This window comes from Protopterus annectens, chromosome 9.part0, assembly GCF_019279795.1.
Source record: "Protopterus annectens isolate FY-2018-M chromosome 9.part0, PAN1.0, whole genome shotgun sequence".
Lineage (NCBI taxonomy): Eukaryota > Metazoa > Chordata > Ceratodontiformes > Protopteridae > Protopterus > Protopterus annectens.
This window is the reverse complement of record NC_056743.1, coordinates 892691341-892718870: the sequence shown is the minus strand read 5'-3', so window position 1 is coordinate 892718870 and position 27530 is coordinate 892691341. Positions and strand designations below refer to the sequence as shown.

Genomic DNA, 27530 nt, shown 5'->3' with positions numbered 1-27530 from the left:
TACTTCAGCAAGGATTCATTCACCCTGTTCCTCCAGGTCAAGGATCTTTCTAGCTGTATGAAAGGAGACCACCTCAAGGCCCATCTTGAACCTTTTAAACCTAAAGTTTCTTGATATCCCAAAATTCAAAATATGCCTTTATGTTCACTCAAGATCTAAAAGGCGCTTATCTCCATAGCAGACGGCTACAAAAAATACCTAAAATTTGTACCAATAGGTTGTCGCTTCCAGTTCTGTGCATTACTGTTTGGGCTGTCCACTGCTCTTGGGAGTTTTCATAAAATGCTTAGCTCCTCTGATATCACATTGCAGAACTCTGGGGTTTCATATTTACTTCTACTCAGATTGTCTCATTCAGGGGGAAATCCACAGCAGAGATCCTAGACGCCTTGCAGATCACTGTAGATTGCTTTCAGAAGATAGGTCTCGCCTTCAGGCTTCAAATGTCACAAACTCTTCCTCAAGCAAGGATCCTCTTTCTGGGAGCCTTCATAGATTTAACCCAACAGAAAGCCTTCCTTCCCCACGACTAGATAGATATCTTTCCTGACAAACTACCTGATCAGCCTGCTTCCAAAATAACAAATCTCAGCCAGGGAATTTCTGAGAATTCTGGGTTACATGGCATCCTGCATCCTTATGATCCCACTTAAAAAGTTACACTTGAGAAAACTTTATTGCTTCCGCAAAAATGCTTTGAAACAGCATTCTCAATCCATGGATGCCATATTGCCGCCTCTTCCATGCCTCAAGAAGGACCTTTTGTGGTGGAAGAACACCATACTGCATAACCCAGGGGCATATTTCTGTTTACCAGGAGCAAAGATCACCGTGACAGTTCAGACATAGCTTGGGGGGCCCACTTGGGTTCCCTAAAAGTGTAAGGCATCAGGACACCACAGCAGTGAAAACTGCACATAAGTCAGAAGGAGCTACTCGCGGCGCACCTGTCCATAAAAGCTTTTCAGCAGCATTTAAGCCCAGGGAAATTGCCAATCTGATTGGGCAATACCACAGTGATGCTGTACATAAACAAGCAAGGGGGGTACCCTGTCCTACCCTTTTTTGCAGCTTCATGAAGAAGATTTAGATGCTTGCTCAAGAGCTAAGGTTGACTCATACCATATTATGTTCCGGGTCAGAACAAACAGTACCCTGGCAAAGTCTGTAAGCAGGGATCTTCTAGACCCCAACAAATAGGTACTGAAGAGAGAGGTGTTCCTGGATTTAACTCTACGTTGGAGTATTCCTTTAATAGACCTCTTTGCCTGTCACTAGAACAGACAACTATAGAAGTTTCACTTCAGAAATCGACAGACTCTTTGAAAATAGATTCTCTCTTTCACATGGATAGACTTGTTTCCTGCATGAATTCCTCCCCTCATGTTTAATCCCCAGGATACTGGTAAAAGTAAGGGAAGGCAAACCTAGTGTGATTCCCACCTAGCCAAGTCAGCACTGGTTCTCCCTTCTCTTCTCCATCAGAGAGGGAGATTCTGCACCCTACTGCAGGAAGTAGATCTCCTCATAGCCAAGGGATTTGTATTCCAGCCTCACCTAGCCAAATTCTAGTTAACAGCCTGGAAGGTTGGGTTTTAACACCAAGGAATGCCTCTTATCCCACATACATGCTTTCCATTCTAAAGGAGGCAAGGAAACCCAAAATCATATTTTGAAAAATGGAACATATTTTCTGTCTGATGTCATAGCAGGAACACCAGCCATTCTCAGGCAGGCATAGACTCTTGCAGTACCTTTCAGGCCTGTTTTAGGTAGGGACTTTCTTACTCCTCTACTAAAGTATGTGCGTCTGCCATCTCCGCTTGCCTGCACAGTGTTCCACCTGTCTTATCAAACCCTCATATGAAGCTTTTCCTAAAAGGAGTAATTCAGTTGGGACCACCCGGAAGGAATCCTATTCCTACCTGAAAATTAAATTGTGTTAGAGAAACACCACTTGCTCCCCTTAGAACCTGCTGCAAGTGTCTCTAAAGATGCTCCTAGACACTTTCCTTATAGCTACCACATCAGCAAAGAGAGTCTCATTGCTTTAAATTCTCATGTGTAAAAGCCTTTCACTGTCTTTTTAGGGATAGGATAACCCCTGAAAGAAGTGCACCTGATGCTCTGCCCTGTTCTGTGGATTTAGGAAGAAGACGAAGTCCTTTGTTTCCTGGATGGACACAAGGAGAAAAAAATGTAATAGACCAGAGGAATTACTGCTGACTTTATAAGATCATAAATAGGGTCAGGCCTGTCTCCAAATAAAGCATTCCCTAGTGGACAGCCAACTGCATTAAGTTCTGTTACTTCCACTATGGGAAAATTCTACCTGGACATATTAAAGTTCACTCCACTAGGCATTGGCTACCACTGCTGATCTCAAAGGAATTCCTACCCAGGCCATCGTAGAGGGAGCCACATGGAAATCTGTGCACAACTTTACAAAATACTAGAACCTAGGCAATATTTCCAGGGCTAGAGCAGGTTTTGCTACTGCCATCCTGCAAAACCTTATTTCCGAGAGTCATACAGATGACCGACCATCCACCTGCTGGCTTTGAGAGTCCTGCCAAGAATCAATACTGTAACATTGACTACAAAGAACATAGTACAGTTGTGTCCCACGTGCAATAATTGTAAATGTTTAAGTAGATCAGTGTTGCAGTACATACTCCCTCCAACCCCTCCATCTGCTGACCACTTTTCTCCCCCTTTACTTGGATGCAAAGTTGATAGGAGTCTGCAGACAGTAATCTTATCACCATCATCCCCTCTCTACCTGCTGTGGTTTTCCTCCTACTAGCTCATATTCTGAAAACTGGGAAGGTTGTGCTATGCTTGTTCACTGCTTAAAAGTACCTGAAGATGTTGTCGATGGATGCTCTTTTTGTACCTTGACATCCAGACTTTGATCTTCTGATAAGCATTGGATAGGGGTGATGCAAAAACTCAAAATCAGGCCAATTGAGGGCTTCTGCTTGGCAGGAAGACCCAAAAATCTGTACTGCGACATTGATCTGCTCTTAAATCTGCAGTTTGTGGGACACAACTGCACTTTTGAATAATCACTTTGTAAGCGGATAGCCAACTGCGTTACTAATTGCCTTAAGATATTTGTTCTTTAAGGGAGATGCAGTGGTGTACTTCACTAGCTCAATGCCATCTCATTGGCTTTCTTTGTACATCTTCATGAATATTGTAAACTGTGTACAGTGTCTTGAAGAGTGTGTTTTTGGAAATTGCATGCATGGACTTCTCTCCTGAACCTCTAACTTATGCTTTGGACAAAATACTGCTCGATTGTTGAACTAAATCTGGAAGCTACTGCCAGTCTTTCATAAAATCACATAATTACATGATTTACTGTATTTCAGTCTTTGAGTGAGGGTAGGTAGCTTAATTCTTACATCATTTCAACTTTATTCTTAAAGCCTTTCCAAGTTGTATTACTTTTAGCACTGCATTTGGACAAAGTTACTTCAGAAAGCATTCCTTTATACTTGGACAGTACATGCTTACTGGAAGATGCGTGTCATCATAGCTAGTTACCATGATAGGTGCATAGTCATGCAACACAATGCAGAGGGCTTTCTTATCTGGATATACATTTCTGTGTTACTCTTGAGCCTCACTAAAACCATGGAAGAGTCCTATTGTCTTCCTTCCCTCTATGTAAAAGCACTTATTGTGTTGCTGAGAAATATACTTCCTGTCAGCATGCAAACACTTGAAATTACAGATTTAGATTAGTACTTGAATATTTGTATTGTTGATTTTCTGTCAGATGCACATAGCTATTGACTGATATCCTACTTCACATAGCCTAGTGCCATAGAAAATACTTTGAATAGTTAATGGAACAGTGCATTTTTAGATTTGCTTGGCTCACTACACAGCTGCTCATCTCACCATAAAAAATAATGCAAGGAGGAGTTAGCATTTTTGGTCTGTAGAGCAGCTAATTGTCTTTAAATCTCCAGCATGGTAGCTAAATGGTATCTAAAAGCAATGAAGTACAAAACTACTTGCTGCTTAATGAAGTTGTTCATGCTTAAATCAGAAGTACTATTTACAGGTTTTCCCCTGCACAAACGTAGTATTCATAGCATCTTGTGTGTTTTGCCATTAGTACGTATGTCATTTGGTTGCTTCCGCACATACTAAGAGGCATAGCACAAATGAAGTAGTGTAATCCATGTTAGGGAGAGTTTTTGTTAATCAGTCTGTTGTTTTTATGACTGCCTTTTTATACATCACAATCACTAGGTTAACTTTGTTATAGTTTAGTTTGAAAATTCTGTGTTATCTTCTTAATTACTGATTTAATTATTACTGTGTTGTTGTAGTTCTTTCATATGGGTAACAGTTGTATTAGTTGTTTTATACTGTTTTTTTTTTTTTTTTTTTTTAGTCTTCTCAGAATGGCTACATAATTGACAACAGGTATGTTGTACAAAGCTGTTTTTCTTTGTCTTGCTTTTCTTACATGGAAAAAAAATGTAAAAAGCATTCTATTGTATAGCAATATTTTTAATGTATTCAGCAGACTCTTCAAAGAAGGCTTTTCTGCTAGTTCTCACAAAAGAAGGCAGATGTTTGGGTACCTGTGTGGACTTGGAGACCTCCGTTTTCATTTTTTTTCCTGTCTGTCATTGGTTTTATTGCACATGCATGGCTCCTTGTGGATTTGAGGTCTTTGCAACAGATTTTCTTCTTATCAGTTACATCTCTAACAAATGGCATTGGCTGCTTCTGCAGTTACGTTAGGTTGTCTTGAAAATTTTAAAACAGATTAGATATTGAATTGTGAAAGGTGGTTCACGAGCACTGTTATCAGATTAAGGTACTGCGGCTGTTGTGCCCTCTCCATTAATAAACTGAAGCAGCAAGATGAATTCATGCAGTGTCCCAAGGCAAAACAAATGTTACGAGTCTCTCTCTCCCATTCATCAGAAGGGGTGAGCCACATTTTTCAGAAGCACAGTAGTAACTGATCAGCATCTCCTACTGTGAGTTAGAAAGCTTACTTTTTCCAGAGCATTCAGCATGACTTGTCAGTCTGAGAGCTGATTGTGTTTGTTTAGTCGTCAAAGAAGACAAAGCAATAAGCCTTAAATTAAAATAAAATAAAAACTTTCAGATAGCTGACATGTTTCCCAATTTGACTTTGGTAATTTTGAGTACGTGCATAGTTTTTGTATTCCTTGCAAGCCACAGTTCCATATACCTACATATGCAGTAGCAGCAGCAATGGTGTAAGCAAAAAAAGATGATTAGACACAAATGTGTGCAGCATAGAGAGAGTAATAGCAGATAAAGCTTTGAGGACCCTGCACGATGGGGTTGTGATGTAATTTTTTTTCATATCTGTATCAAACCTATAAAATTAGTTCCATTGAATTCTGTTGCAGTGAGACCGAATTCAAACCCTATGTATAAATTGAATTAGACAGTATTGTAAATAAAAGTCAAACCAATGCTAGTGGTCTTGCAAAGGGGGTCAAGCCTCTTGCATGTCAGGGGCTTTGCCATTACATTCCCTTACATAAGTATACCAATTTCACTTTGACACAGAGATCTTGGAGAGAGTGGAAATTCCTATAGGTGGTGGTGGGGGGGGTGTGATTGGAAAAATACATTATTAGAGTTGATATGGCAGCTCAGAGCACAAGCTCCTTCACTGTCTGGTCTGAATAATAGTATTTCCTTGCTGAGTGTTTGAAAAAAAAAGGCATCACATTTGATTTGTAATTTATTTGTTTAGTGTCTTTAATTTTATTTTTAACCGTGATGCTAGTTGTTGTTGTTGTTTCGGCTTTTCCTGGTTAGGGTTTGCCACAGTGGAACTCTGGTCCGCTAATGATTGGCAGTCTTTTTTTATGGTGCTGAGGTGCCAGACCGACGCCCAACCTTCAGCGAAGGCATGCCCATTCATGCATGTCTTTCGAACGCCAATCAACCGCGGGGTGGACATGCAGACTCCACAAAGAAGGTGCTCCAGCTGAAAATCGAACGGGAGAACCTTTTGCTGTGAGGTGACAATGCTACCGCTGCACCACCGCGGAATGTTTAGTTAAATTATTACTAGTTTATAGGAATGTTTTGGAGGTTTAATAAGTATGGGCCCTGTAAATGTTTATCATGTGACATAATCTCTTAAAAGTGGTCATTTGTTTTTAATCACTGATTCTGATGACATCTATGTATGTGAAAGTTTAAGCACTTAACCAGTTTTCAGTGGTTTATGAAAACTGGAATTCAAACTTTTATTTGTCTAAACTCAGTACTTTACGGTCTCTATTTTGTGGCATTTAGTGTGGTTATACATATATATTGGGTGGACGTCCTTTGGTATAAACAGTGTTGTTTGACAAGCTGTTTACTCTACTGCATTTGGTCGACTCAACAGTTAGTTGACAAGTGTGTGAGGTCGTACAGTTCTTGGAGGTGGGGAATGTGCCCTTTCCTCTGTACTATGTTATATTGGAGTTGGCGTATATATAATTAGCACAGGGTGGGAGGTGCAGCGGTTGCAGTTTTGCATGCACTGAGGTCTTTTTGGCTTTGTTGATGTTAAAAAGGTTGACAATATGGGTATCTTAACAAAAATGAGTACATCTGTACGTACATAAACAGATATTTATCTATGTAAATATGTATGTAATGTCTATATCATTTTCTGTTAAATTTCCCATAATTGACACCATTTGTATAGTGTTAATGGTTGAATTTTTAAGTTATTACAAAAAAGTAATGTATTCATCCACACTGTACTTGCTAGCCAGATGGTGATGGTAGGCCATGCTAGAAGATTTAGCTTTTGCTTTCAAACTCATTCACTGTAGTTGTGCTAGGATGTCTCGATTAAGATGTGTGGTTGTCCTCATGCTTGAAGACAGTACGAGTAAGGAGAAGACACTTTGCATCGCACTTGCTTCTACTGTTGTCTGCCAGTGTAGTGTTGTAAATGTTCTTGACGAGATGTTGTGGACTGGCTACGTAGAAGTGCATACACTTCATTTTGGATTGACTACAGAGTCACATAAAGGGTACGTCTGCATAAAAGAGGAAAGACTGCATGTAATGTGCAGTAAAATGTGCAGAGCAGGTTAAATGACAGTTGCTGTGTAAAAATGAGTTTTATTCTAAAAAGACGGAAGTTTTGTACCACAATCTACAGCAGACTAAGAAGTCCTGTGATGGCTTTGTGCTTCAGCACTAAGAGGTTTGTCCAATCCACATAATCACTTCTATCTGTACAACTTCTTTTTATTTGCTTTATTCTGAAAAATCATCTCTAGGCTTATGAATACTTTTTTGTTTGCATGGTTTCCTTCTACTGGCTGTCAGTCATCAGCCCTCTTTTGGTCAGTTTTCCCATTACTTCCCTGTCACCGGGATGATTGTTGACCATCAAGTGCCATCTTTCAGACAGCCATCAAGGGCATTTCGAGGATTTTTCATTTACTTGTGTGGATGCACCTAGCAGGGTATCAGGAAAGGATGTGCAATGGGCTTGTCCTCCTCACTTGTACGAGGGACATTCCTTCCAGGCTGCACTTCCCCCTCCCCTCATGACACAATTGGTAGATCTGATGTTCATGGGTTAATAGGTTCATATGTCATCAGTCCTAGGCTGTTGATCCATAGGACCATTAGTAACCTAGCCAAAATACCCCATTCTGAACAGTTTAATAAATATTTCTCCTTTGAAATAGGTCCTAAAATATATCAATTTAAGTTACAAACATTGGTCATGTTGATAATTCAACTAGTGGAATTAAAATTATTTGTATATAATACATCATTGTCTGTATTTCTCCAATTGTGGTTTAAATCCTCTTTAATGGTCAATTTTGATTAATGTCCTACAGGGCCTTAACTTTACTTAAATGCCTTAAATTCTGCAGTCTACTTCCAATAGGGGCAATAAAAGCTAGTGGTAACCAGTGGTTTCTGTGAACTGAAATGTGCAACATATAATGCAAGTTACAGCAATCAGATGCTGAATTGGTTAGCAGAATTCAGCCACAAGAACAAAGAACAGTCCTACCTGATTTCTGTCTTTATTTTCATCCTGAATTATTATAATTAGCCAACTAATAATTTCTCTTGCTCTAACTTTGTTAATGATGTCTTTGTTATGCAGTAAATATTTATTTATTTGACATGTTTACTGGGAAAGCCCAAGTGGGTAATGTTATCCATTTTAAGTGGAGGACCGAGTAGAAAAGCTCCACATATAAAATAATAGAAAATACATATACATTGGTGAAAGCTGATGGCATATTACAGTACACTGTAAATACACATGTATACCTTCAGTAAAACAAGAAGTACAATGTCATCTAGCACTGAAACATGTTGAGATGTTATAAGTGCCTGAGTTTATTACTCCCTCAAAGCAAATGTCAGAATAGAACAACAATTTAGAGTTTTTAGTACAGAACAGTGATCTGTCCTGTGACTTGAATTACCTGAAAATCTAGTTGTCTTTTCCATTTGGGTTTGGGAATCTGAAAAGGTAGCAACCCTAAGTGGGACATTTTTGATACAAAAGTCAGATTTTATAGGGCAAAACATACTCACAGCCAGTACAAAGGACAGAACTTCACTTTTTTGCCTAAATAAAAGCTTATTGTTGTAGCATTTTAGTTCCTTATTCTGTTTCTTATAACATTTAGGTATTTTAGATACAGAATAACTGTTTTATGCAACCATTACATAAAATATAGGAAATAATTTTGCCCTAAAATCTCAGGACATTTGCCATTTTTGCTATTTTTTTTTACAGGACACAACTGCCCAAAGAGGGACAGTCTCTCTCAAAGTGGGACAGGTGGTAACACTAATTTGGGTTCAACCTGTGGGTTATTGGATCAGAGACTGGTCATTTCCAAAGACTTAGCTGACGAGCTCTGCCTCCTCTACCCATAGTACCTTGCTGTCAGTTAACCCAGATCTCATTTGTCTCCTTCCAGGATAGCCCCTAGATCTTGGAACTCCACTGGGCATATCTTTTTGCATGTGCTGTGCGGCACTTTTCACCTTTTCTTGTACCATTGCTGTTTTATGGTAGATTGTGTGTTTGGGGTTAGTTTTTGAGTAGTTTAGGCTAACTTAAATAGTTTGTTTCACTGCGTATTCCTTTGCGTGCTTTTCCTGCCCTTTTGTCTGTAAAAATATAAGGAATAGATATTTTTATAGTTAATAGTGTTACTAATAATAGTAATAGTTGTGACGATAGGTGGTACTGCCAGCCATGCCAGGAGAAGTAGAGCAGTGGATTTGTAACATATGCCAGCACAGCTGTCTGGAATTTTGTAAATAATTATGACATTTATATATCAAACTGATTTGTACAGATGCCTGTGCTGAAAATGTATTTGTGAGGTTTGCTTGTGTTAAAATGCATCAACAGTGTGCCCTGCTAGAAAGAAAAGAAATGTATGTATATTATTGCACCTGAATTAAATGTACACATTGTAACAGCATGTACTGAAAGGGAAGAGGTTAATCCACCTGACTTTGAAAAATATTCTTGAAATTAAATTACCTTATGGGTTAAGCCATAAAGATGTTCTTCGTGTTTCACTGTTGCAGTCATCACTTGTGGGTTATCCCTGCTGGGTAGCCTTCGTCCAGCCCGAATACCAGAGTAAAGATTGTTCCTCCTGCATCAGCTGCAGGTCGCCTAGGACTGACATCAGGTCATCAGTGGTATAAAACAGGGCAGCCAATGCCATTACATCAGTCTTTCTTGCCGTGTAATTGTCTCCACTGTGGAAAACAAATACCACACCGAGACTTCCATAACTTGTGTGTAACCTGTTTAGGCCGAGACCACAACGTCCCTGGATGTCGGTTCTGTGCTCTCTTTAGTGCTAGGACCATCTGCCATAAAGCAGAATTGGTAGCTAGATATTTCAAAGACAGTTCTTCGCAGTACGAAATGGAGTCCAGCGGTCAGTATACAGTGGATATTCCCAAAAAGAGAAAGTGTAAAGAAACGGACAGATCACATAAAGTTAGGCCTTCAGATGACTCTGCCCTGAAGCCAGCCAGTAGCACAGTGGAATTCAGTGAGGTGCCTACACAGCCCCTGATACCCGCTGCTATACCTCTGCAGGCCTCTACCGAGACCCATTTGGATTCCAGTACGCCACTGGATCAGACTGCATCTGCTGAGTTTTTAGTTGTCAGCCCCGCAGTTGGGTCCGGAGCCACTCTGCAGGTACCAGCTTCTGAAAAGGCCTTTCGGATAACCAGTGCAAGACAAAGACCAACGACTATGCCGCTGGCTACATTCAGGCCCATTGAAACACTGAGACCTAAAAGCAGAACCACGCCCAGAAAAACAATTCCTAGCCGCCATCTTCCTCAAACCCAGCCTACTTACAACAGCTTCTCAAGATGGCTGAGGATCTTCTCACTTAGAGGTAATCAGACTACCCCAGCTAAAAGAAAAAGGGAGATTTCCCCAGAAATTCTATCAGAAGTGAACTTCATAGAATCTGACTTTTTGGGTTCAGACAGTGAACAACAGCCCCTTACCACATTTGAGGATTCTTATGCAGAGGAGTCCATCCCATCTGCATCCACCCTGAGGGTCTATCTTTTGGTGAGAACTTACACACCCTTAGGGAACATTTCCATTGAGAAGCTCGGGATTATCCCCAGTCTAAGAAAAGGCTAAGAGAGTTTCTGGACCTTCCCCAACACAAATCCTTATCCATTCCTCCCATTTTGGATGTGGTGGAGGATGTTTTTATGGAGTCTAGCCTCACACCTGATGCACTGCCTCCTCCACCTAGAAAGCCTGACAAGGTACTACAGGGTGCCAGACTCACACAAATACTTATTTAAAAATCCTGCAGCAGACTCAGAGGTCATCACCCAGGGATCCAAAGGGGCTAAGGCCAGTTCCTCTAAAAACCCTATTCCATCTGACAAGGATAGCAGAGTTCTGGAAAGATGGGGTAAAAAAGTTGTACACCTCTGCTACCTTGACTATTAGAGCTCTAAACTGCCCATTCCATATGTTAAAATATCAGCAACGTACCTTGGAACTTTTAAAGTAAAAAATTTCCTCCTTGCCAGACAGTCCAGCTTCCAAGGAGCTAGGGGAGTCTTACACTCCAGCTGTCAAGTAGCAAAACATTCCCTCCACTGTGGATACAATGCCCTTAGAAGCCCGCTGCAGTGGTGGGAACAGTTATTAGATCTGCATGGCTGAAACAGCAACCTTTCCCTGATCATGTCAAATCTAAACTCCTAGACGCACCCCTAGATAAGGATTGCTTGTTTGGAACTAAAGTGGAGGAGATGATAAAAAAAAATGGAGGCTAAAGCCTTATCAATGCAGACAGTAAAATATTTCCTCCAGGTCCAACCTCCCAGATTCAGTAGGAACTTTCCCACCAAACAGTGGTCCTTTCCTGCCCAGTCTAGGCCTGTGCAAAGGAAAGGGCGCAGGAACAAACTTCCCAGGCAGCAACTACAAGGACAGCAGAGGCCCAGGCAGTGGACCTCTACACCCTCAGGGCAGGGAGTTCTAAGTCCACTCCCTACCCAAGGGATTCGTAATGACTCTTCATCCCCCCCCCCCCCCACAAAGGTTAGTTGGAAGGCTATCCCTCTTCAAAGAAAACTGGCTATCCATCACAAAAGACTGATGGGTACTAGAAATCATTTACCAAGGATACAAATTCACCTTCAAAGAAAGTCCAGTCTTATCAGGGTACCCAGACATTCCTACAAATCAGCAGGCAGAAGGTCTAAGACAAATTCAGAAGCTCTCTGCTCAAGGTGCAGTGGAGCCTGTACCCCAGGCACAAGCTGGAAAAGGGTTTTATTTAAGATTGTTCCTATTACCCAGGAAAGAGGACACTTGGCGCCCTATTCTGGATCTATCCGCACTAAACTTTTCACTGATAGTGCCAAAATTCAAAATGCATACGCTCCAAAAGCTTTTGCCCATGCTGACTTCAAATGCCTGGCTAGTCACCCTGGACCTAAAGGATGCCTACCTCCATATCTCTATAAGGGAGTCCTGCAGAAGATTCCTTTGCTTCAGGACAGGCTCACAATAATTTCAGTTCTCTGCTCATTGGCTTATCTACTGCTCCCATGGTTTTTACAAAATGCCTGGCCTCTGTCATTGCCTTCTGGAGGCAGAAAAAAACATTCAAATTTACCCCTATCTGGATGACTGCCTCATACAGGCAGACAGCAGGGGAAAGCTTCTGCAAGACCTAAACTTTGTCCAAACCCTCTTTACCTCTGTGGGATTCACCATCAACAAGGATAAATCCCATTTCCAACCCACCAGACAGATCACCTTCTTGTGAACTCTTGGACATTTCCACCCAAAGAGCCTTCCTCTCCAGAAAAACAGTTGTTTGCCCCAGTACTTCTCCCAGTTGGCTCACAGAACACACCTCACAGCAAGGAAGTTCCTTCAAGCTCTGGGGTACGTGGCATCCTGCGTCCTATTGGTGCCTTTGGCCAGACTACACATGAGAAAACTACAATGGTACCTCGAAAACCTATGGTGCCAGCACACTCAATCTCTGGAGCTACAACTGCCTCTTATTCCCTGTTTAAGACAAGCTCTCCTATGGTGGACAAAAGTCTGCACCCTGAGTAGGGGCCTTCCATTTCTAATTCTTCCACAGGGCCAGACCATCACCACGGATGCCTCAGTCAAAGCCTAGGACACACACTTAGGAGACATGTGCACCCAAAGCACTTTGGAGCTAGACCTACACATCATCCTAAAGGAAATAATGGTAGTACTCAGGGCTGTCACAGCCTTCAACAGCCACCTGAATCCAGGAGTGCTCCTCATCAAAATGGACAATACCAGAATCGTGTGGTACATCAACAAGTGAGGGGGGGACTCACTCCTGCCTGCTTTGTCATCTAGCCGTGCTTCTCTGGCAGACTGCTTTGATGATGGGCCTTCACCTGATAGCCCAGTACATCCCAGGAGAACACAATATCTTAGCAGACTTCCTCAGCAGAAGTGTCCTGGACCCCTGTGAATGGCAGCTTCAGAGGACACCTTCCTCTCAATCACCCAAACTTGGGGGACCCCAGAAGTAGACCTGTTCATATCCATACCAAACAGAAAGACCAGTTCTGCACCAGGGAATTCCACCCAAAAGCCTTGAAAGTGGATCCTCTCTCCTCCCACTGGGGCAACCTGTTTGTCTATGCCTTCTGTTCCCTTGCCCTTGATCCCAAGGGTACTGGTAAAGATCTGGGAAGAAGGGCCAACAGCTATAGTAATTGTTCCAAATTGGCCCAGGCAGCATTGGATGTTCTTAGTGTTTCACTATTGCAGTCATCACCTGTGGGTTATCCTTGCTGTGTTAGCCCTCAGCTGGCCCGAATACCAGAGTTAATGTTCTTCTGTGTCAGCTGCTGTCACTTGCTGCCTGACGTCAGGTTGTCAGTACTATAAAGGAAGGCAGATGTCGCCATTACATCAGTCTTTCTTGCAGTGGAGACGTAGCAGAACCAGTTCGCAAGTGTGCTGGTCGGTCACTACCAGAGTTTGAATTTCAGCTGAAAACGTCTAAAGCTAAGTATCCCATTGGGAATCCTTTTTTCTTGCACTAACCGATGTCCGAAAAAGTTAACAATTGTCTCACCTGTGGAAAGCCAATACCACACAGAGACTTCTGTTCATACTGCGTCACTTGTTTAGGCCCAGACGACGTCCCCCATTGCCGGTTCTGTGCCCTGTTTAACGAGAGAACCATTCTCATAAAGCTCTTATTGTAGCCAGGTATTTTCATCTTCCGTCTTCGCATGCCAAAATGGCATTTGTTAGCCAGCAATCTGTAGCCATTCCAAAAAAAAGTAAGGATAAAGATAGAGACAGACAACACAAGGCTAAGCCTTCTAATGACTCTACTGCTAAGCAGGTCGTCAGATGTCCTTCAAGAATGCAACTGCAGTCATAACATGTGGGTTGTCCTGCCTCAGGCAGCCCTCAGTCGGCCGGATTCCAAAGTCTGGGTCCGACGTCGGCTGATGTCGCATTTCTCTCCGACGTCAGAGCGGCTGGAGTACATAAGCATCAGCCGACGCCATTTTCTTCAGTCTTTCTTGCCGCGGTGCCCGAAGCAGAAGCAGTTGGCAAGTGCCGGTCGGTCAGCTCCTGTATTCTACGATAACGAAGTCATCGAAAAAGCTAAGTACCCCGTTGGGGACCTTTTCTTGCCTCAGCCGATGTCAGAAATTACTGAAAAAGTTAACAATTGTCTTTTTTGTGGTAAACAAATACCTCATAAGGATTTCCACTCTTACTGCCTCCCTTGCCTGGGCCCAGACCACGACGTCTCGGCCTGTGTAGCCTGTGCTCGCTTCAACAAGCGCACTGTCAGGCGACGGGCGGAGTTCACTGAAGATTTTTTCGGCGATAAATTTGCCTACACCATGCCGTCGGATCTTCTGACATCGCAAACACCCAAAAAGCGAAAAGACCGGGACCGACATCCTCGGCCCGCGTCTACCACCGACTCCACGCCAAAATCTAGCGCTAGTGCTCCGGTTCCCTCTGAGACGGTCTCTCCACCGCTCCGAACCGAAGACACCACATTACCGACGATTCCAGACATTACTCCGACGCCAGTTATAGACTTTCCTCCGGATACCGAAACCGAGGAAATGCCCGAGACCATTGCTGTAGACAAGGTCACTCCTGCACGTGGAGCTGCCAGGCCTCCTATGGCCATGTCTATTAAGGCCTACACTAGGGCTAAGGCAGCCAGCAAAACAAAGCATATTACTTCTAAATCCTTACCTCAGCTGACTCCGGAGACACAAATTATGTCCATGGCGGCTGATTTAATTTCCATGATCAGAGGTTTTGTATTCTGACTCTAGTGCTACCCCTGATTCTCTTCCTCCTGCTCCAGCCAAGCCAGACAGGTATTACAGGGTCCCAGAAACTCATTCCCATTTATTCAGGGCCCATTCTGCTGATTTGGAAACTATTTCACAGGGGCCTAAAGGAGTTTCAGCCTCCACCTCAAAAAATCCTTTGCCCTCCAACAGGGAAGCAAGGTCATTAGAGAGATGGGGCAAAAAGGTTTACACATCCACTACCTTATCTACGAGAGCTTTAAATTGCCTTTTTCATATGTTACAATATCAGGATTATCTCTTAGAAGATTTACAAAAAACATTAGCTTCTCCTGATCCTTTAGACAGGAAGACTTTGCAGGAAGCTGTACATAACACTCAGCAAGTAAGCAATCACTTCCTGCAGTGTGGATATGATGCACTGGAAGCTTCATGTGAGGCAGCTATGACAGGGGCAGTGATTCGTAGACATGCTTGGCTAAAAGATCAACCTCTACCAGATCATGTAAAAGCAAAACTTCTGGCTGCACCTTTGGAAAAGAACAAGCTTTTTGGTGCAAATGCTAAGGATGTGTTAAAGACCATCGAAGAAAAAGCAAAATCAGTTCAGACTGTGAAAGATTTCCTCCAGGTTCAACCCCCCAGATTCAGTAGGAATTGGCCTTCAAAAAACTGGTCCTTTCCTAATCCAGAAAAGTTTCAAAGGGGTAAGAACAGACGTGGCCGAGGAAGAGGCCAATACAGAGGCCCTTACAGGGGAAGACAATGGCAGCCAGGAAACCAAAGAAGTGCCGCAGGGGTTTCACCTGCCCAACAACCACAAACTCAATGACTTTCCTCTACTACCGCCTACCAGGGAACAACTAGAAGCTCCCTTGGGCTGGAAATTATCTCTGTTTGCAGAAAACTGGCACAGATTGACAAAGGACAAATGGATTTTGGACATTATAGACCGAGGGTACAGGTTTCATTTTCATACCTTACCAAGAAAACAAGGCATGCCAAACCTACCACAAAATCAAAGGGCAGAGGCTATCAAACAAATCACTCTGCTGACTCGAATGAAAGCAATAGAAAGAGTTCCACAACAAGAACAAGAACAGGGGTTTTACTCAAGACTGTTCTTTGTTCCAAGAAAAGAATCTCAATGGAGACCAATACTGGACTTGTCCGCATTAAACACCTTTCTCATAGTACCAAAGTTCAAAATGCTGACTCTACAGCAACTCCTTCCCATGCTGGGCAAGGAGTCGTGGCTGATTAGTCTGGACCTCAAGGAGGCATACCTGCATGTCCCTATCAGACACAGCTGCAGAAGATACCTCAGATTTCTTGCAGGGCCAGAGCATTATCAATTCTCAGCATTGCCATTTGGCTTATCTACTGCGCCCAGAGTATTTACAAAATGCCTGGCTTCAGTAATTGCTCATTGCAGGCTCCAGGGTATACAAATTTACCCGTACCTGGACGACTGCCTCATACAAGCGGACGACAAACTGATGTTGACAAGAAACCTGGATTATGTCATACGATTACTTCAAGCTCTGGGATACACAGTCAACTTCCAAAAGTCAAGACTGCAGCCATCCCAGCAAATAATCTTCTTAGGAGCCAAACTAGACACAGCCTCTCAGATGGCTTACCTGACAGAAGACAAGCAAGAGAAGTTAACTCATTACTTCAAAGGTTTAGCAAAACTCACCCAGATGACTGCAAGGAGATTCCTACAGGCCCTGGGTTACATGGCATCCTGCATTCTACTGGTTCCATTAGCAAAACTACACATGAGAAAGCTTCAATGGTACCTAAAAGCATTTGGTCTCAACACAGCAACAACTTGGAGACAATCATACCACTCATTCCATGCCTACAAAAGGAATTCCTATGGTGGGCCTCAGTGAGCCAGGAAAACACAGGTATGTCATTCAAAAAACCACAGATAACACAGACCATGACTACAGACACCTCAGACCTTGGATGGGGGGGCGCACATGGAAGGCAGGTGTATACAAGGACAATGGTCTCCAAAGGAAACACATCTGCATATAAACCAAAAGGAAATGCTGGCAGTAATGCATGCCATCGAGGCTTTTCAACACCAACTCCAGCAAGGCCATTTAATGATATGGACAGACAACACCACTGTGATGTGGTACATAAACAAGCAGGGGGGCACCCACTCTTACCCCCTTTGCAGACTGACAATGCAGCTTTGGGAGAAATCACTGAGCCTAAACATCCAGTTACAATCCCAGTTTGTTCCAGGAAAAGTCAATGTGTTGGCGGACAGCCTAAGCAGGAATTTCACAGATCCACACAAGTGGAGGTTACATCCGAAGGCCTTCAGACAACTCACTTCGACATGGGGCAAGCCAGAAGTGGACCTATTTGCCTCTCACCTCAATCATCCTCTACCAAAATTTTGCACAAGGACATACCATCCAAAAGCTTGGAAAATAGATGCCCTCTCATTCAACTGGAACTCCCTAGCAATCTATGCATTCCCACCTCTGCCACTGATGACCTCAGTATTACTAAAGATCAAAGCAGAGAAGCCCAAGGGAATCATAATAGCTCCGGATTGGCCAAGACAACACTGGTACCCACTACTAAGGAGCATATGTCACACCAGGAGGTGGGCCCTCCCTCAGTGGCCTCTACTTTTGACTCAACACAATTTCGAAACACTGCATCCAAACCTTCAGACACTGCAGCTAACAGCTTGGGAGATCCCATAAATAACTTCAGCTTATCTCTCTCTAAGGAAGTTCAGCGGATACTAACAGAGGCTCGAAGACCATCCACCAGAAAGGTTTAGTTAGCAAAGTGGAAAAGATACAGCAATTGGAATACCAGCAAGGGACATTATGCTTCATTGCTGAACATCCCACTTATCTTGGAATATTTGGCAGATATGTTAAAGAACGACGCCTCATATTCTTCCATAAAGATACATGCATCTGCTATTTCAGCTAGATACAACACTGATCCTCCTGTTTTCTCTCACCCCTTACTAAGACAATTCCTCAGGGGAATCAAGAACATTAAGCCACCAAGAAAGGCCCCAGTGCCAGCCTGGGACCTCAATTTTGTCTTAGAAAAACTGACTCTACCTCCTTTTGAGCCAGCAGCTTCAGGTGACTTGCAGTTTCTCTCATGGAAGACAGCTTTCCTGTTGGCAATTACCTCAGCAAGAAGGGTTTCGGAGCTACAGGCCCTAATGGCAATACCACCCTTTATTATTTTTCACAGAGACAGAGTTTCATTAAGGACCAACCCTACTTTTATGCCAAAGGTGGTATCTAGAATTTCTCTAAATCAAGCCATTCATCTGCCTGCTTTCTTCCCCAATCCTGAGAATAAGGGGGAAAGACTTTTGCATACCTTGGACATTCACAGACAACTTTGATACTACCTGGACAGAACCAAGGCCAGTAGAAAGTCTGAACAACTTTTCGTAGCTTACGCCCCTGCAGTCCAGGGAAAAGCAATTTCAAAACAGACTATTTCTAAATGGATTGGACATTGCATCAGATTCTTTTATTCCTTTCATGGAAAGACTGTTCCAGCCAATGTCAGACCACATTCCACCCGAGGTACAGCCACCTCTACAGCATTTTTAAGAGGGGTGCCTACCAAGGACATTCTAGAAGCTGCTACATGGAGCTCCGTGCATACATTCTCCAAACACTACAATCTCCCTCTATATTCCAGATCCAGAGCAGGCTTTGCTTCGGCAGTCCTGCAGGGTTTGATTGCCACACCATCTCATTCCTAGTGCATACCTCCTCCCCCAGCTAAGCTATGGTATTCTACCCACGTTATGACTGCAGTTGCATTCTTGAAGGACATAGTACAGTTTTGTACCTACCATAAATGTAGATGTCCGATAGACATGCAACTGCAGTCGGATTTTCCCTCCCTCCATACTCCTCTATGCCTAGGGTCCACTCCTATCCCTGTTACTCTTAGCTGGGGATATCTGTTATGGTGCATTTGTTTTATTGCTCATTTATTTGTTTGGAATCTTGTTTTTGTCTTCCAATTTGATTACAGCCTTCCTTGGAGGGCACCTGGCATCTGGGGCAAGAAACACTGAAGAAAATGGCGTCGGCTGATGCTTATGTACTCCAGCCACTCTGACGTCGGAGAGAAATGCGACATCAGCCGACGTCAGACCCAGACTTTGGAATCCGGCCGACCGAGGGCTGCCTGAGGCAGGACAACCCACATGTTATGACTGCAGTTGCATGTCTATCGGACATCTACATTTATGGTAGGTACAAAACTGTACTTTCCCTAGAATTCAGTGAGGTGCCTTCGCAGCCCCTGATGCCCAATTCGATACCTTCGCAGGTCTCTACTGAGACAGTTTCGGAGTCCAGTATGCCGCAAAAATCTTCTTTGTCTTCCGAGCCTTTGGTTGTCTCTGCCTTGGTTGGGTGCAGAGCCGTGATGCAGACACCGGGTTCCAAGGAGGTTTTTCACACTACCGAATCTAGACAAAAACTGATGTCTTCTCTGACTACTGTCGGTCTCAGACCGATGGATATTCTTAGGCCTAGAGGCAAGGCCACTCTTAGGAAAACTACCTCTAGCCACCATTTTACTCCTGCTTCACCACCCCAAGCTCAAATGCTTAAAATGGCAGAGGATCTTATCACCCTTATCAGGGGTAGTCAGGCCACACCTTCTAAAAGGAAGAGAGACCTTTCTCCTGAAATACCGACAGAACAGGATTCTGGGGAGTCCGTGATTATTCAGATTTTGAAGAGGGACAACAACCTCTGACTGCTTATGATGTTTCAGATGCAGAGGAATCCATTCCTTCTGCCTCACCACCAGAAGATCTTTTCTTTGGGGAAACCCTTTACACCCTCAGGGAATATTTCCACTGGGAATCCCAGGACTTCCCTCAGTCTAAGAAAAGACTGAGAGTTTCTAGACCTGCCCCAGCACAGACCCTTTGCCATCCCTCCAGTCTTAGAGGTGGTTGATGTCTTTCATGACTCCAGCTTAACTCCTGATGCCCTCCCACCTGCTCCCAGAAAACCTGATGGGTATTACAGAGTACTGGATTCTCACTAATACCTGTACAGAAATCCTGCTGCAGACCCAGAGGTCATTACACGGGGACCAAAAGACGCTAAGGCTAGTTCTGTAAAGAATCCTATTCTTTCTGACAAGGACTCTAGAGCTCTGGACAGATGGGGTAAAAAGTATACACCTCTGCAACCGTGGATGTCAGAGCACTCAACTTGTCAGTTCCACGTGTTAAAATATCAACAACACACTTTGGAACTATTAAAAGATTTCAACCTTTCCTGACTGTGCCATTTCGAAAGAGTTAGCAGATTTACTGCACTCTACTTAAGTGGCTAAACACTCATTACACTGTGGATTGGATAAGATGCCCTAGAAGTCTCAAGCAGGGCAGCAGTGTCAGAATCTGTCATTAGGAGACATGCATGATTGAAGGAATAACCTCTCCCTGATCATGTCAAATCTAAATTACTTGAGGCACCCTTGAATGGAGCTAGAGAGAGAGTGTCTGTGCTACAGAATAGGTTGTAGGATCTGTAGTAAGATTGAAATGCTTTTATGACTTCCAGCAGCTCCACTACATCTGAGCAATGCTGTTGTGTGTATTATTGACATGTAGGTGCTAAAATCCTGGCAGCTTCTAGTGTTGTTGATAGCATGGGAAGCAGAGTCAGATGACTAGCTGTGTGTGATGTTATTCTGTACAGAAACAATGTTTTAATATTAGAGGTGACTGAAGTCTCAGCCGCATAGGTTCATAGGATGGTACTAGGCTAACGGCCATAGGGCCCATACAAGCCTAACCATAACAATTCCTTGGCTATTTCTTCCCAAACTATTTACTTCCCTGGACCCCTGTCTAGCAGGGCGACTGACGTGATCCCCGGGGTGAATTTCCTCTCTCCCACCCAATCGTCAAGGTTCCGTTTGAAGACGGCCAAAGAGGCTCTCTGCTTGACATGTATGGGCCGTCTTTTCCAGAGTCTGGGGAGTCTCGGGGTCAGGAACCTATCCCTCCAGCTTGTTTTGTTTATTGTGATGACAAGGTTTAGATCCCTGGAGCGTGTGGCTCTGAGGGATTGGGATTTCTTTAAGTGTAGCATGTCCAACAATTCTGGGTTTGACATGGCCTTGTATGTTAAACAGAGGTCGCCTCTGAGTAGACAATATGCGACAGAGTATAGCTGGAGTTTTTTAAGGTGGTCAGTGTAAGGCATCTGCTTTAGGCCTGTAATTCTTTTAGTGAGGTATTCCTTCGGCCTTTCCAGTTATTGCAGCTGTCTTGAGAGGTACATACCAAATGGGGCATACTATTCTATAATGGGTCTAATGAGGGATGAGTACAGTGGGACAATGACCTCCTTTTTTCTGGATGAAAAGCCCTTAGTGATGAGGTGCACCACATAGGATTTCCTGACTGTTGTGGTGATGCGGTTATTCAAGGTGAGACCACTGATCACCTGTGTCCCTAAGTCTCTTATCACACTTTCGGTGTTTAGTTTACTGCCACCTATGTGGTAATTTACGGGTACATGTTTTACCCCAAAGGGGATAACTTTACATTTCCTGGCATTGAGCTTGAGCCCATGGCTCTGGCACCAAGCCTCTGTTTCTGTAAGGCCCTTTTGTTAGAGTATCCCCATCATTTGGGGATTCAATAATGGCTCCCAGTTTGCAGTCATCTGTGAACTTTGTTAGCCAGAGTCCCTTAGTGTTGGCCTATATTTCAGAGAAGTAGATGCCAGACAATATCAGTCCCAGGGTTGAACCCTGAGGTACGCCACTTGTCGTGTTTCTGGAGCTGGATTTGGAGTCGTCTTCTTTTACAGTGCGAGTTGAGTCAGTAAGCCAGTTGGCAACCCATCGAGTGACGTAGAGATTATTGCCCAGCTTAGTAAGTCTATTTATGATTCCAGAGTCGGGGATGGTGTCAAAGGCCTTAGCGATGTCCATATAGGTTGTGTGGACTGCCTTACCCTCGTCCACGGCTCTGGAGACTGATTCGAAGTCACTTAGGTTCAGGAGACAAGATCATCCCTTCACAAACCCAAACTGGGTGGGGTCTAGTGTTTGAAGGTTGCCAATGTCTTTGTTTATAAGTTCCATAATACGTTCCATGGCCTTGCAGATCATGCTCATCAGACTGATGGGGCAGTAGTTCCCGGGATCCAAGGTGGATCCACCCTTGTAGCTGTGTGCCACTCAGAGGACACAAAGCCTGAGGTGAGGCAATGATTAAACATGACGCTTAGGTGAGGTGCCAGTTCATTTTGTAGTTCATGTAGTACACAGCCCAGGATGTCATCTGGTCCCATGGATGCTGTATTCTTAGCTTTGGAGAGTGCATTTTTTACCTGTGTGGCCGTTATTACAGGGATTTGGCAGTTTCCTGGTATTGAGATGGGCCATTTAGGGGGTGAAAGGGGGGGTGAAGTTGACACTGAATTGATCTGCCAGGATATTGGCTATATCCTTGGAATCAGTATTCTGTTGTAGCTCAGAGCAGATCTGAGCACTGCCATTTAGATTATTGACAAAGTTATAAAATGCCTTGTGGTTGTCTTTGGAATCTTTGGCAGTTGTATTTTCATAACTAGCTTTGGAGGATTTTATGAGGGATCTCAGCTTCTTAGGCTGGTAAGGGAGTTTTTGGCATCCGGGGATTTTCCTCTTTTTCTCAACAGTTTCCTCCTTTTGTTGTAAAGTTTGTTTATGGCAGGAGGTCATCAGATTGGCTTACTTTTTTTGGAGGAGAGCATCTTGGTTCTATTTGGGATGGCATGATTTCTTTCTCGGATCTGGCATCCATCTTGCCTTGCTCTATTCAGTAAGTAGGACAGTAATTCTTTTAGTCAGTCCGGAATAGATACCGAGACTAGCTAAACACTGTTTTTCTATAACTGTGGGAAACTTTCCATTGGTGCTATTTTTAATACTTTCTGTGACTGAAACTCTGCTGTTTACTGTAAATAGATATTTAGTATGTTCATGTTTTTATTTATTGTTAAATATAGTCAAACGTCTCATTGTGACTTGTCAGTTTAGAAAATATAAGTTTTGAGAGAGTTTAAATATATTTATTTGGTGACAGATCTGGCCACTCCTGAAAGCCTTGCTTGTTTGGTCAGTATTACCATTTGTATTGATATTAATTTCACTCAGTATAATGGGATACCATTCTAAGAGCCTTATAGTAAACTGATAGCTGTGAATCTGCCTTATAGTCTGGGCGAAGTTGGTAGAGCAGATAATCTGTGCCAGCCTTTCCCAGGTGTGGTGTGTGTGTCAGTCAGCTGCTTGGGGAAGGGACACAAAGCACTTGTTTCACAGATAGGGTGCTGGAGGACTTAGCTTGGGCACTCGGCTGAGGACCTCACCCTATAGCTGTACCAGTGGGGAGTGTTATTGGGGACCTGGAGGGAGGCAGAAAAATCCAGACCCCAGACTGAGTGCATTTCCTGTGTGCTGTTTAAGGAAATTGTGCTTGATGCAAAGAGGTCTGCATCTGGAAATATTGAGTGTATCCCTTTGTATTCCAAGTGAACATCTTTCTCCAGTGTCAGTGGTGAGGTTTCAGGCTCCTTTTTTACTGGGACTCTGTGGGGACATCATATAATGGTGGCAGTGATGGAATGCAAATGGATTCACTCAGTATTTCCAGATGCAGATCTCTCGGCATCAGGCACAATTTCCCTTAAGAGCACATAGGAAATTTACTCAGTCCGGGATCTGGATTTCTTTCTTTCTCCCTCCACATACCCAGTAAGACTCCCCAGTGGTACAGTTTTAGGGTTAAGTCCTCAGCTGAGTGTCCAAGCCAAGTCCTCCAGCACCCTCTCTGTGAAACCAGTGCTTCATGTCCCTGCTCCAGGTAGGTGACACGCACACATTCTGAGATTTAATTTTCACACAGACCCACACCCACACACCTGAGTAAGGCTGGCAAAGATTATTTGCTCTACTAACGTTTCCCAGACTATAAGGTAAGTTCACTACCATCGGTCAGTTACTATAAGACTCTTAAAAAGGTATCCAGTTACACTGAGTGAAATTAATATTAATACAGTTGGCAATGTTGACCAAGCAGCAAGACTTTCAGGAGTGGCCAGAGCTCTCCCCAAATAAATATATGCAAATTCTCTCAAAACTTAAATATTTTTGTAAAAGGACCAGGCATAATGGGAAGTTTAAATACATTTCATAAGTAAAAGAACATGATAATACAGAATATGAAAATACTAAGTATCTATTTACAGTAAACACATGAGTTTCAGTGACAAAGCTTTAAAAATAATACAGATGGAAAGTTTCACACAATTATAGGAAAAAACAGTATTTAGCTAGTCTCACTATCTATTCCTGATTGACTAAAGGAATTACTGTTCCTACTTACTGCATAGAGCAAGGCAAGATGGATGAGTGGTCCTGTTGTCAGATCCAAGACAGAATTCAGAATGCTGCAGAGACTTCAGTCTCCTCTAATATTAAAACATTATTTCTGTGCAGAATGGCATCACATACATTTGGTCATCTGACCGTTTCCTATGTTATCACCAGGACTACAAGCTGTCAGGATTTGTGTACCTACATACCATTAATATACACATAAAAGCATTGCTCAGATGTGGTGCAGCTGCTGGAAGTCATACAACCGTTCTCTTCCTACAGGAGATCCAATCTGTTCTCTAGCGCAGACATGGCATCTCTGGCCCCATTCAAAACTGTGGGAGAACATCTTTATGGCTTAACCCATGAAGTAATTTAATTTCAGGAATATTTTTCAAAGTCAGGTGGATTAACCTCTTCCCTTCCAGTATATGCTGTTACAATGTATAAATTTAATTCGGTTATAATAATGTGCATTTCTTTTCCTTACAGCAGGGCACACTGTTGGTACATTTTAACACAATCAAACCTCACAAATACATTTTCAGCACAAGCATCTGTACAAATCAGTTTGATATACAAATAACATGTAATTATTTGCAAAATTTCAGCTAGCTGTGCTGGCATATGTTGCACATCTACTGCCCTACTTTTCCTGGCATAGCTGTCAGTACCTTCTGTGGTCACGATAGTAATAAAAAGATTGTTTGTGAGGCAGTTAGGTTTCTTTCATAGTGTGTGTTTTATTTTTCTCCTAGGTATGGATAATGGGTTTAAGAATTGGTGTGTGGCCACAAGCTCCTTTCACAGGATTCATATGAGCAGAGCATATGCTGCCTCGGGGCCATTCACTTGGTGTCCCAGTACTTCATTTGTGACAGTTTCAGTTAAAGGGCTGCCAGTGAACTAAGGGCTAAGCTGGTCTTTAAGGGTCTTCTGTTGGCCAGAGATGCATTCTCTTCCTCCTCCTTCACTGTAGCTAGGTTTGGAGGTAGGGTACTAAGGACCCCAAGCTCATTTAAGCGGGATCCCAAGTGAATGATTCCCCCTGCTTCTAAACCAGCCAGATCCAAATATCTTAAGCTTCTCCAGCTGCCTCGACACCATCATTAGATCTGACTACTGGGACCCATTTTCCAGTGGTTCCTACTATTGGGAAGGTCCGTGTCCCAGTGCTTAGGATCCCTAGCTTCTTTTCATCAGAAAGGGCTTCTTCTGGCAGGATTCACTCCTCTTTTTCACCCTCTAATCCCAGTGAGTTTTCCCCACAGTCGTCACCACCTCTTCCCTGGATCTAATCTCTAGTTTGGGATCGGTCCTTGGAATCTTTTATTGGCCTCCAAGCCTACCTTGGTAGCCTCTTCATCTTGGTCTAGTCAGTCTGTCGGGAGTGTTGGGCCCAAAAAGTTGGAACAGCTGATGCTGTTTTTCCTACAGGCTTGGACGCAACAAGGCTTGATCCCATCTACCTTGGGGCCCTGACTTGAGGCTTTGACTCTGACTAGCTTGTTTCCTCCTTCAAGCATTGTGGCTCTGGAGTTCCTGGAACCACTTGCCTTACCACCTTCGGGGTCAGGTGTGATAGTCTGGCTTATTCTGGCTTCCACCCCTACCTTTGCCTTTTAGAATCTGGTGGTTCTCTGAGCTGAGCATTCAGGGCTTAGGGTATCAGGGTCTGGGTATATAGTTCAAGTCTTGGAGTCATTCCTCCCTCTTGGTGCGTGATAGTTCAGCTCCAATCTCAGCTTTAGTACAGATGGGAGCAGTTCTGGAGTCTGGCTTGTCCTTTGGATCCCAGGGGTTTAAACTGCATGCAGCCAACTTCAGCCTCTGCGTTTAATGTGGTTGAAAAGATGCTTTCCCATCTGGAGACTGAGTGGTCGGCTCCATCGAGCATGCCTCCTCCTCATTATCTGTGCTTGCAGACTTGCACCAGCTTGCTCCTCCAGGACAGCCTACTCCACTAGAACTCAATTACAGCGCACAGGGTTCCTGCCTCTTCCACTTCTCCCCACAGATTCTCCCATGTAGATGGGTTATGGCAAGAGGTGGTGTAAGAGGAAGCACATGAATTCCACAGAGGAATACCTCAGAGTATACAGACCTTGAGGATGGAGAGAGGTCCCCAAAATCCCCCTGTGAAGACACCTCTCTTGGTGATCTCACGGGGCGGCTTTGCCATTGTGGGGGCTGGATGGTGAAAGCCCCATCTGCAGAGAAGTTGGGATTTGTGTAGGCATTTAGGGGTAATCCCCCATTGAATTAAGTTATTGACTTACTGTCTAAGGGCCTGGAGGAAGCTTGATTTGCTGTACCTGTAATCCTAATAAGGTCTTGACTCATCCAAAGTATCAGTGACATTGGAGTAAAGGTCCTGCCATTGAAACTATCGTGGTGGTGTCAGCCAACAAGATGCACATCTCAGAAGAAAGTTTGTTGGGCCACCCCCCATAACAAGGAATCTAAAGTGTTGAACTGGTTAGGGAAGCACTTAATACATGTCACCCACCTTTGGCCTAGGAGCATTAAATTTACCCATCTCATTTGATAGGACTTCAGGTGAGTATCGTCTTTGAAGTGTTAGGTCTGATCAAGACACAACAGGCTACACAGTCTTGGAAGACTCTGGAGAAAGAGTTGTCCACCTTGCAGTCTATTTCTAATGGGTTCATGCAGCTACTTTCTAATGCAGCTGATGGTGCCTGAATTGCCATACATCACTATGCTTGGATAAGTTTGTGCAACTTTGCAGACTGTTTCAAGGCATCCTTTATTTATACCCCTTTTGATGGCTCTTCACTCTTTGGGCCTAAGATTAAAGATACATTGCCCAGGAGTGAGCAAGACAGAAAAATGCTGTCAGGGGTGTTTTTGCCACCCCCACGACCCTTTTTGAGGAACCATAAAGGGACAAATAGCTCTTTAGAAAGGGATGCTTGTGCAGAGAATTTCTCTCAAGGCAGGTGGACAACCAGAATGAATGACACCTGTATGGCAGTGGTGGTCCTCAGAACCAGGGCTTCTGCAAAGACTTTTCTAGGAGGCCATTCGTGAAGGGTTCTCTGGCTGTCCTGCTCTGGAGGCAGTCAGTGACCTGCTTGGTAAGTACATAACTTTTGATCTGATGATGTCAGTCTTCATTTATCCTTGACATATATGGTACTCTGTTCCAACTCTCGGAACTGGCATGGCCATTATAACAGCTCGCAAGAACCAAAAAC

At 43.5% G+C, this 27530-nt stretch overlaps 1 protein-coding gene across 1 annotated transcript in view; it reads left to right on the top strand.

Annotated features, from left to right (window-relative positions):
* Positions 1 to 27530, top strand: part of R3HDM2 (R3H domain containing 2) — a 2908810-nt gene that overhangs the window by 583562 nt on the left and 2297718 nt on the right. The window contains exon 7 of the mRNA XM_044083626.1: positions 4415 to 4446. Coding sequence (XP_043939561.1) covers positions 4415 to 4446 — 32 coding nt within the window. The remainder of the gene's footprint in view (positions 1 to 4414; positions 4447 to 27530) is intronic.